The sequence below is a fragment of the Lampris incognitus genome, chromosome 19 (assembly GCF_029633865.1).
Source record: "Lampris incognitus isolate fLamInc1 chromosome 19, fLamInc1.hap2, whole genome shotgun sequence".
Lineage (NCBI taxonomy): Eukaryota > Metazoa > Chordata > Actinopteri > Lampriformes > Lampridae > Lampris > Lampris incognitus.
The window spans coordinates 217,363-229,597 of NC_079229.1; the positions used below are offsets into that span (position 1 = coordinate 217,363).

A 12,235-nucleotide genomic window follows, 5' to 3' on the forward strand; every position below is an offset into this window, starting at 1 on the left:
GTAGGCAACGGAATAGACTGCCACGCCACCCGGACGCCCCTTTTCTTTCAGTCTTTTTGATATCAGCGTTATCCCAATGGAAGGTATGAGGCTGATGACTCACTGAACAATACAGACAATGAACTAAACGAAGATGTACGGCTTCATTTGAGTAGTTAAAAAAAGAACCCATAAAAGTCACATAAAAATCTCATTTTAATAGATTTTGGAAAATAATGACCTTAAACTGTCATGGTTGAGGTAAAAAAAAAAGCCCACATATATGTGATATATTGCATGACATGTATGATGACATATTTCAGGGTTTCTTTCTGAAAGGTCTTTTGACCAGTTTGACAATGATGATGTTATGCTGTAACAAGAGATGTACTCAAACTATAGCTGGTACCAAAGTACAACTTATTTTGAAAAAAAAAATAATTATGATATTGACTGTGTTGAAGATGATCAAGTAATCTTCTGATGGTCATATAATTCTCTTTGAACATCAAATCCACAACAATTTTGAACTGTTAAGTTACGAAATTCAAGAATATATTTTTTGAAACATAAACAATAAAAACAGATGTACAGCAATTGAAGTGAAGTTGTTCATTTCACAGCTGTTCGTTTCAGAGGAGAGTACAAGAGCTGGTACATTTCTGTAGATCAGACTGTGTAGTCGCGCCCCCTGATGCCAGGGATATTGGATGCTTTTTGGTGGCGATGTACAGTATTGAACAACTTTATTTTACTATATTGGTTCAGAGCGGCTAGTTTAGATTTGTTTCGCAGATGTTAAAAAAAAGAAACCACAATTCATGTAGGGATGTAAAAATATCAGGACTAGGTTGTAGTTATTGACCTATCACAAAAAAACCACAAAAAACACACACAAAAACACAAAAAAACAAAACAAAAAACCACCCCAAAAAACCCCAAAACAACTAATGGCCTTTCTAGATGTGGCACATTGTTAATATTAGATATCATTATTTCCTCAATAACTAACATATTAACATTCATAGAAAGTTCCTCATGAACAAAAACCAAGTTTGATTTATGTTTAAACTTGAATTTTTCAGAACAAGTATTTATTCTCCTTTATACCAACAGCATGATTATTTGATGTTATTTTGCCATGTTGGGCAACATTGTACATAAAACACTGTTTACAGCAAGTTTTGACTTTTGGCACTGCACGCTGCAACAACAGAATCATCACAACACAACCACATCGGACTTCAGTGGAACCGAAACACCAACAGTGTGGGTCAGTATGTACAAACAAGATGATCATGTGATGATGCGTACAAAAATGTCAACAACCTGGATGGCTCCAACTCAGTTTTTGACATCGTACCATTTTACAAAGTAGCTTGCATGCAGGATGATCTGGCTTCGTTGGTTAGCTAACTAGCTAGCTAGTATAGCCTTAATTATACCCAGGGCCCTAGCCTGCTCTCCATTATTAATATTTCTCTCACCTCTGTGTTCCTGATGGTTTTAAGTTGGTGAGTGTCCAACCCATTTAAAAAAAAAAACAAAAAAAAAACCCTGCCCTTGATCCAACCCTACCAAAATAAGTACAGACCTATTTCAAAACTACCGTTCATCTCCAAAATTCTTGAAAAATCACTGCACAGCAGCCCTTTAAGGTCATAGAAAGACACATTATTTTCAATAAATTCCAATCCTTCTTTCACCACCAACAGAGTACAGAAACAGCACTACTAAGAGTGACAAATGACATCCTCTTGCAAGCCAACAATGGCGAACATTCTATGCTGGCCCTGTTTGACTTAACTGCTGCTTTTGATACTATTGCTCACTCCATCTTAGTTGAACATTTAAATAAGTGGGTTGATATCTCGGGCTCTGTTCTCAGTTGGCTCTTGTCCTATCTTTCTAACATGAAGTTTCAGGTTGTCATAGACAACTTTGCGTCTTCAACTGCCCCTATACATTGTGGAGTTCTTCAGGGTTCCATTCTTGGTTCTATCCTTTTCTCACTTTATATCTTACCTCTAGGCAATCTGGTTAGCCAGTTCAATTGCATCTCTCACTACTGCTATGCTGATGACATGCAGCTGTATTTTTAGTTAAGCCAATGATACGGTTAATATTGGTACCCTTCATGACTGCCTGGCTGCTATTAAGGCATGGATGTCACTCAATTTCCTTCATCTCAATTCAGACAAAACGGAGGTTCTGCTTATTGGTCCTAATAAGTTTGTCTCAGAAGTGAAACCCTGTATCAGCCCTTTGGCCACCAATTTTAAACCCTCCTCAAGTAATCTGGGTGTACTCTTTAACCAAAATCTGAATTTTGACCCACACATAAAAAAGCTTGTGCAAACATGCTTTTTCCAACTCTAGAACATTGCCAAAATCAAATCAATGCTATCAACCAGAGCTCTAGAATTACTAATCCATACCCTAATTTTTTTCAGGCCTCGAATACTGCAGTGGTCTTTTCTCCTGTCACAGCCAAGCAGCCCTGTCCCGCCTGCAACTTATACAAAACGCTGCAGCTAGGTTGCTAACCAATACCAATCTTAGAATCCACATGACACCAATCCTCGTATCCCTTCAGTGGCTCCCCGTAGATGACTGTGCTTTTGCCATCAGGGCCCCGTTCCTCTGAAACACCCCCCCCCACGCTGTTAGAACAGCTGAGTCTGCAAACAACTTTAAAAAACTTCTCAAAACCCATCCCTACCAACTTGCCTTCCCTGTGAAGGGGCTGTAAATATACGTTTCTGTATATTACTGTATATGTATGTTGTTTATTTTTTCTTTATCTGTATCTTGTGCAGCACGTTGTAACTTTGTTTTAAAAGGTACTATAAAGAGCAACTCTTACTTATTTGCTTACTTATACCAAATCAATTAAAACTCCTATTGCCACAATAATAGATGCTACCTACCACATACTAATAACTTGTTCTCCTCTTCACATGTGATTTGGTGTGCAATATCAATACAGGCAGTAGCAGACATTTTTGAGTACACTTCACTCTGTTGAATGTTGCAGAGCATTGTTTAAACGCAGAACAATAGACACTGTTATTTTCCTAAATTCGACAGCTACAAGCACACGTGTACCAATGGGGGGGAAAAAAAGAATTAAAATGCAAGTCTGATCGACACAATATAGAAAACAGAAAAACACCAGAAAACAAACATTATATTACTGTACTTTGCAGACAACTTTGCAACTATTACCTCAACACTTATGATTATCATATTGATAATGATATGATCTGATAAGAACATGACATTTCCTGTGTCACTCTTGCACATTTTGTCTTGTTCCAGGGTGCTTTGTATACCACAGAGTGGGAGAGTGATATGAAAAGGCATAATGTTCATCACAATTATTGCAACCCTAAAGTAAATGTCAAAAGAATTCGAAAGGAGTAACTAGCTGCCAGCCTTTCAGGGGCCAGGCAGAGGTGGTGGGCCATCGGCAAGCTATTACATGAAGGCGTATGCAGTTACGCAGCATCGTGAGGAGTGAGGGTTAAACATCCGATGGAACCTCCACATGACAGACATACAAGGTCACCTAAAATATATAAATATATGCAGCAACTAATACTGACCAATTTTGCACAAATATACAAAAATAATGTTCATATTTTTAGAAAATAATCACAACAAGCGTTTTGATAAATTAATCTAAAAAAAGATGGTTTGAATGTGTATATAAAACGAATCATCAGGGCAGCCTCGTGCAAATCCAGATGAGGGAGAAAGGCAAGCGCTGGGCTCTGAACGCGTCACATGATGGTGACTCTCTCCGGTGAGATGTGTGCTGCCGAGCCCACCGGGTCGAGGCGCTGGGAATGGTAGCGGCCATTCTCACAGCCCCGGCGTATCTGGTGGAGCTTGCGGGCCACACAGGGGAGAAGCAGGAACAATTTGCCCAGGATTACACACACGGGCAGGACCAGGGCCACTACGAAGCTGGGGGGCAAGTAGAAGCGGTAAGCCTCCTCCTCAAAGGCACGCTTCCAGCCAAACAGCAGGGCGTGAAATGTGGCGATGAGCAGTGCGATGTAGCCTAGTGTGGACTGACAGGGGGACGCAGGCAGAACCATATGACTGACACGTAGGATACAGTAACATTTGTATTTTAACTGTACAACTGAACGTTCTTTCAATTTCCCCCCTTTTTCTCCCCAGTTGTATCCGGCCAATTACCCCACTCTTCCAAGCCCTCCCGGTCGTTGCTCCAGCTCCTCTGCCGATCCGGGGAGGGCTGCAGACTACCACATGTCTCCTCCCATACATGTGGAGTCGTTAGCCACTTCTTTTCACCTGACAGTGAGGAGTTTCATCAAGGGGGGCTTAGCGCGTGGGAGAATCACGCTATTCCCCACAGTCCCCCCCCCCCACCCGAACAGGCGCACCGACCGACCAGAGGAGGCGCTAGTGTAGCGACCAGGACACAAACCCACATACGGCTTCCCATCCGCAGATACGGCCAATTGTGTCTGTAGGGACGAGGTAACACGGGGATTCGAACTGGCGATTCCCGACAACTGAACTTTCTTAGCACATTTTCCAAATTGTTGTATTTTGCTGTGTTTATCTAAATCTGTCACTGAAATACTGGCAGATACACGCGCACGCAAGCACGCACGCACGCACGCACGCACACAAACAACCAAACAAACAACCAAACACACACACACACACACACACACACACACACACACACACACACACACACACACACACACACACACACACACCTTAATGTAAATATACACTAGCTTTGGGAGCTAGATAATGTTTGACTGGTGAGAGGTAATTAATGATTATTTGAGTCCTGGTTAAGGTAAATAAAACCTGTACCTGTATGAAGCTGAACTCCCTCCAGTTGAGGGCGCTGTGGACGGAGGGGATGGAGGTGACAGCCAGGAGGGCAAGGAGTCCAAGACTCATGATCCCAAAGGAGACGTACATCTCCGCTCTCCACACCTCCTCTTCATTCCACGAGTTCTCCACGTTGGCATGGATCTGCCAGCACACACACAGAAGTTGGTATTGAGTCACTATTGGTTCGGGTTGGAAAGCAACTGAACACGTCCATCTCGTGCTTTCAGAAGGAGAAGGGACAAATGGAATCAGTGTACACCAGGGGTCGACCGATATGTTTTTTTCAAGGCCGATACTGAATACTAGTAATCAAGGGGACTGATAGCCGATATATATTTGCAGTAAAAATTAAAATATTCATGTCCAAATTTAGAATAACAAACTCCAACACAACAATTTGTTAAAATGCCTTTAAGCACATGTTTAATTAAAAGCGATTATCTTAAAACAAAAAGTGCAGGGAGCTGCCAGCAACAGGAAATAACATTGTAGCCTATCACATTATTATTATTATTTTTCTAGTCAGCTGGCTAATTATGGATCAACACAGGAACTTATTAATGTTCGCCATCACATTCAAGTTAGCTCTGGGATGCAACATTAGCAAACATTACGACCACCGGCTACCTATTCAACTAAACTGGAAGGAGTCCCTACCTGTATGTGTGTCCTTTACATTTGTTTCTGCATCATAACCCTAGTTCTAACCCTTTTCCTAAACCGAGTCTGAACTAACAGCTGTGAGGAACTTGTGTTCTGATCGGTGCCGACATCTGCCCTTCTCTCCAGCCACACCCTACTCCTTGAGATGGGGTCTGGCCAGCGAGACTAACCTAAGCCCGACCCCAACCCTAAACTTAACCATAAACGGAAAAAACCCCTAAAATGTAAACTCAAACTTAATCCCTAACCCTAAACCTTGAGCCAGATTCTACTGGCTAACTTTAATGCTACATTTAAGCCTGACTATAACCCCAGCAGCTGTGCACCTCACCCCTGGCATGGGACTACCCCTTGTTCTTGTGAGGATCAACAAAGCCTCCACACTAGGTAGCTTGTTTCTGATTTTATGATCCTTATGGGGACATTTTGATCCTCACAAGGATAGATAAACAAACCCCCCCCCCACACACACACACACACATCCATTCTCTTACCTGCTGGTAGGCCATGTTGAGGAGCAGATACCTCTCTGACCTCCTCATGGGAAGACAGAGGCTGTAGAGGACATGCACGCAGGCCATGAAGAAGCTGAGCAGTCCCAGCTGCTTGCGGCTCTGCAGCCATCCCTCCAGCCAGTGGGGGAAACGCCTGTACTTGGTCCCGTGGTAAAGCTGGTGCGTGGCAGCAAGCTGGCCAGCCAGGTAGACCAAGGCCAGCAGTGTGATAGCCACAGTGGGCAGAGTCCGGTTCACCATCTCCACAGGGATCTTGTAGAAGTCACTCTGCTTATGCTTCACGTATGGGTAGATTATGTCCCGGACAAAAGCGTAGGCAAAAAAGAAGATGGAAAGGGCCACAGCCACCAGGACAGGGCCCCTCCACGCAGGGAACAGACGCACAGGCATGTTCTCGATGTCCCGCGAAGACAACAAGGGCCCCATGTCTACGGGCACGAAGTTGAGTTGGCGGGCAAGCTCCATGACCTGCTGACGGGCCTCCATGGAGTTACTGCAGATGAACACCTGGCCATTGATGAGATAAAGCACAGCATGACATGATTTTGAGGGCTCTTGATGAGCACTCTTCTGAGTCATCCAAATCATTTAAATCAGAGCCTGTTTCTCACAACAAAAGCTCTACGATGCACAACACTGAGCTTACAGGATTTTGATTGCCAACATAGAAAATCAGAGATGAATGTGCACAAAATATTTCATTGGATTTTTTTATAGCAACATAAAGCATCTTTAAAGCTGAATCGTTGTCAGACTTCCCTTCAAGTTGTCAACTCATCTTTTAGTTGTTAGTGGCCCTTCCATCACATTTTGGAGCATTGTGCAGGTAATCTGATGGACTTAAGGTTAGATTTAGAAACATTTTTTAATCAAACTTGTGCACAACAGCATTAGAAAGAAAAGTGATGATGAGAGTTTGAATTGATGATTCTTTTGCTACAACGTGTTCAGAATGAGCCAGTGTTGACCTCTGATCCAAAAGTCAGGTTCAACAGTGAGTATGACTGCATTGTCTCTGTCTTAAAGAAAAAGTAAAAACGTGGTAAAAAATACAGTTAGGAAGATACATTATAAACTAATGGTTCATGTGAATGGTTGAAAGTAAATAGCTCATACAACCAAGGTATCTTGTTTTTTATAAGCTGTTTTTAAGAAGAATCCTCACATCATGGATACTTTCATGAATGCAGCCGTTGAAACTAGATACCAGAAGCTGCTGGATTCATGGTGAAGGGCACAGGATTCATGGTGAAGGACACATGAGGCAGTGGTAAGATGCAAACTGATCATGAAGTGTTTTACTCAGCCACAAAATGGAATACGGCTGTCAGAAGTACTGCAGGCTCCTAAGTGATTTTGCCAAGTAGGATATGTTCCTGGATCAACATTCCACAGTGTGGCGCTGGACCGACATTGCGATCAACCAATCACAGCCCTCTGACATCATCAGTGTGCTTCTCCTGCTAAACCCGCTTCTTCTTTTCAAAATTCCTTCATGCCCTTCTGGAGGTAAGCTGCGCTTTTCCAAATCGAATTTAGTAAAATCCTCAGCAGAACTGAACAAATTAACCTTAACGTATTTAAACTTTATAGTCTAGTAAGCTACCTAGATACGTAGCTATATGAGCCACTCCAGGGTTAGCGAGTTAGCATGCTGACTAGCTAGGCTATGCTAACAAGTAAGCATGCCAGTAAACTAGAATATTGTTCACTAACATTAAAGAGGAAAGATGAAAACTGAACAAAATCCTTAACTGCATGTCTTTAAGTCATTAATATCGAATCTTTATAGTTTAGTGAGCTACCTAGAGCTGTAGCTATATGAGCCACTCCACGGTTTGCGAGTGTAACCGGTTATTTTTTTGCCCGGTGCGGGATTCGATACGGGGTGTACTGCAACCACAAGGCGACATCACTAACCGCTCGGCTAAAGGGTCAGACCCGTTAGCTAGGGACTAACGTGTCTTATTAGTAGTTTACAGTCGTCACTCTCCCCGGTAGCGCGCCCTCGCGCTTTGTTATTCCCGCGCTCCGAAGAGACTTCTGAGGATCTGCACACTTCCGGATCCCACCGCTGCCACCAATGTAACCGGTTATTTTCTTGCCTGGTGCGGGATTCGATACGGGGTGTACTGCACCACAAGGCGACATCACTAACCGCTCGGCTAAAGGGTCAGATCAGTTAACTAGGGACTAACGTGTCTTATTAGTAGTTTACACGAGTTAGCATGCTATCTAGCTAGGCTATAATAAGTAAGTTAAGCTTGTCAATAAGCTACAATATAGGTCACTGACATTAATGGGTAAAGATCATATAAGAACCCTAATTTTGCTTTGGTCAGCATAATTCTTCATTACTATGAACCAGAGCATTGTAATTTTTTTTTTTCCAGAAACAACTTATGTGAACTAATTGTGTATATAAAAAAGGATAACTCCAACCTACATAACATTCCTGACAAATAGACATTTTATTTGAAATGTGCAATTACATATTATTATTATATGCTATGTGTCAGCTTAATTATCCCCTCTCGTTCCAGATCATGCAATGGTGCAGACACTTCTTCATTCACTGGCATTCTAGTTTACAATTTGAGCATACCATAGCCTAGACCTACATTATATTATAGCTTATTATAAATTATGACATTTGTAAAGATGCTTGTGTCGCATTCATGACGTTGTCATGAGTTGACAAGTCTAGGCTACACTTAATTCAAAGACATAGCCTACATCATATAGGCAAGCTTTACTGCACACTTATGCAGACGGCATTTGTCCAGGGCTGATAACTGCAATAGATGGGGTTTTTTGGTTTTGATGATATATTAACAGAACGTTTATTTTGCCATATAAGCAGTATGAGTACAGGTACTTTGGAATTATTGGTCCCACTTGTCCTTAAAGTGGCTTATCAGTTCCTTGGTTCACAACTAAACAGTTTAAAGTTCAACAATCTGACAGTTTATTAAGCTATCGGTCCTTAGAAAAATTAGACAATGTAGTTGTGAGCAATCTGGTAATCTCTTCCAGTCTATCATGCTGACATTCTAACAACAGACATGTAAGTATACAGATGTGCAAAGTCATCGTTATTGGATAGGCAAGGTTCAGAGTGTTCGAAGTATCCGTATACAGTCAGTAAGAATATAAATAAATCTGTTTGGATGCACTTGAAACATTAGCTATCTTTGTAAAATCTAACACGGATCTCTCATGTTTTCTTAGGTTCTTTCATTGACTCAAATATCAGTTTTTATCTGGAGTAAGAAACCGTCATATGGATGACTTACTTACTGTTCTACTCAACAAGTCAGAGACTTATTTTCAGGTTATAAAAAACCTGCAATCAGCTGGAAGGACACCAAACAGGCTCAAAAGAAAATCTGAAGGAACACTTAACAAAGCAACTGGACTGTTGGCAAAGGGGTGGATCAAGATAAACAACAATATTAACATCGTCTCAAGCGTACATTTACAATGTGCCATCAGAGAAGAACCCAGGGTTCTCCTACAGAACATGCCCTGCAGAATGCTTCTGCAGTTGCCCTGTTGATGTGAGGGGTCATGGATGCAAACATTTGGCTTTGCTGGATTTGCTCAAGCATGAGGACAATCATAAGTTTACGGATCTTGCCATTCAAATGCAAGCCCATGCAAAAACTGTCAAAGAAACAAGGCAGTTTTCAGTGTGCTCTGAGGTGACAAATGAAACAGATGTACAAAGCCTTTGTGGGAGAGCAACATATCATGCCTCTGCAAAAACACGTTCCTGCAGCTGTTGTACCTTCTCATATCACGGTATATGTCCCTGCCTCGTGGTAGCTGCACAAGTTTTTAGCATGACTGTAAATAATAAGAAAGAGTTATTTGAGAATGAACTTGATAGCCATGATACATCATCTGAGCCACAAGACAAAAAAGCAGACATACAGAAACTTCAGGATTTTCTCAAGATTGTCGACACAAGGCAGAAAGTTCCAGATAACATTACAAGGCACAATTATATTCTGCATGTTAACATTTGCCAAAAAGAAAATAGTCTTCTTTTGTCGAGAAGGCGTGACTCTGACGACACTTCAAGAAAAATACAGCCCCTCTTCCCAAGCAGAGCGAAACATGGCAAAAAGAGAACTAGCATAACACAAGTGAAGTCAGAGGAAGAGGCTTAGTGAAAAGTAAAATGGCAAACAAAAAGAAGAAAATACCGCACTACGTAAAGAACTAATGCACTTCAGCAAGCCAGTTTGGAGGAATGAGCACAGATTCCAAGGCCCACCTTTCTTGTTTTTGAAAAATACACAGTTCTGGATACAGGGAAAACAATTGTCAAATGTTTTAGACACAATTCATTGAGATTAAATCTTAAAGGAACAAGTGTAAAGATGAATAAACACACTTAACAATATTTTTTTTGTGTGTCTTTTTGGTCTTAACATTTAGATTTAACATTTCTAAGAGTACATCTATCTGGACCTGAACAGTGTACAAACCAAGTAAGTAAAACTAAGTGTCTTTTTTGTATTTTTTTTTTTTATTATTTCAAGCTCTTGATAAGAAATCCTAGAACCCCATGAACTGCCTGGAGGCCAAAGGTGTGGGTCAGCAAGCTGAAGCTGGATTCAGAATTCAGGTTTGACTTCAAGTCCTCCCTGATGATAGATAGCGTTTTTCTGAAATTAAAAGTGGGTGGCAAGAGGGGTAGTGGTGGTTAGGGATTCAGAGCCTATATGAGCAAAAAGGTAACATTACATTAAGAAAACTTGCCTTGTAACATCTACGTCTTTGGCACTGATGTGTTTCCGTACCAACTCTGGTTCCACGGTGTGACACAGGCTTTCACTTAGACCACTGGCTAAGTCAAAAGCCTCCCCCTCGGAGAGTGCACTGAAAATACTGACCTTTGTTTTGGCCTTTGGTACATTCAGCACAATTTCTGGGAGATTTCTCTTGCGCCCCTTGAAAATAATGATACATTTTATATACACAGCAGAAAACGTTTATCAATAAAAGACAGCTATATAGCAGTAGTAACATTCAGACCCAACAATCAGAAAAAACAATACAAAGCAATAACTCATGAGAGGGTGTGGTATATCGCCAATATACCACAGGTTGTGCTCCAGTCATAGGCACGAGGCGCAGCTGAGTATATATATATATATATATATTATATATATATATATATATATAGCACTGGATATAAAGTTTACTGACTCCAAGCAGGTCTCTGGAAACATTACATGACATGTTCTCCCCTTTAATTATGCGTTTTATTTCTTCCTCTGTGACAACATAGGTTTTTATTTTCAGCTCAGTAAGAGCTGAGCGCCCGAACACCCTGAAACCATTGCTGTCGTCTCTAGTCTCATTCAGTGGACAGTTTGCATCTTCACCTTCCTTGACTTCCTTCTCTTGTATATTTTCACCTGTGTCATCTTTTTCTGATTCTCTTCTGTCTCTTTTGCGTCCTGCTTTCCCTGTTTCTGATCTTGTCATTCTGTTAATCCTTGCTGTGCTTGCTCTTGCCACCTTAGTGTCTTCTGTAATTAGTTGAAACTGATTATTTTCTTCTCCCATGCTCTCAAGCATTTCAGTAAATTAATAACACTTGAAATGTATATTGTTTGGTTTGAGATCAACATAAGCTACTACAGTGTTATGAGTAACACCACTTATTCAGATTACTGCTTGTGAATAGGGTTGAACTTCAAAGCAGCACCAACTTTTCTTTTATTTTAATTTGATCACTAATCATTTTACACAAGAGTGGATAGATGGTACAAGTTTTTTGCCAGCATCTTGGATGACAGCGGGCATGACGTTTCTGACACTGGACCTGAAAATAATAGTGTGCTTAATCTGTAAAAAAAAAAAAAAAAGAAAATCCTCAGATCATCTCAGGTCATGTGTTCTCAATAATTACCTTGTCTTTTGATAAAAAGCCCCAGCATACAGCACGCTTTATGGTACGATCTGTGGGAATATCCATACATCCATTAACTGAACCACTTATCCTGCTCTCAGGGTCACGGGGATGCTGGAGCCTATCCCAGCAGTCATTGCACGGCAAGCAGGGAGACACCCTGGACAGGCCGCCAGGCCATCACAGGGTCGACACACACATACACACACCCATTCATACCGAGGGACAATTTAGTACTGCCAATTCACCTGCCCTACAT

General features: G+C 41.3%; 1 protein-coding gene across 1 annotated transcript in view; it reads right to left on the reverse strand.

The window, feature by feature from the left end:
- Positions 1 to 3,764: 3,764 nt before the first annotated feature.
- The window catches only part of LOC130129958 (metalloreductase STEAP2-like), a 36,846-nt gene continuing 28,375 nt past the window's right edge, over positions 3,765 to 12,235 (reverse strand). Inside the window, exons 3-5 of the mRNA XM_056299664.1 lie at positions 6,027 to 6,554; positions 4,846 to 5,010; positions 3,765 to 4,058 (exon numbers count right to left, since the gene is read on the reverse strand). Of these exons, the coding sequence (XP_056155639.1) occupies positions 3,765 to 4,058; positions 4,846 to 5,010; positions 6,027 to 6,554 (987 nt within the window). The remainder of the gene's footprint in view (positions 4,059 to 4,845; positions 5,011 to 6,026; positions 6,555 to 12,235) is intronic.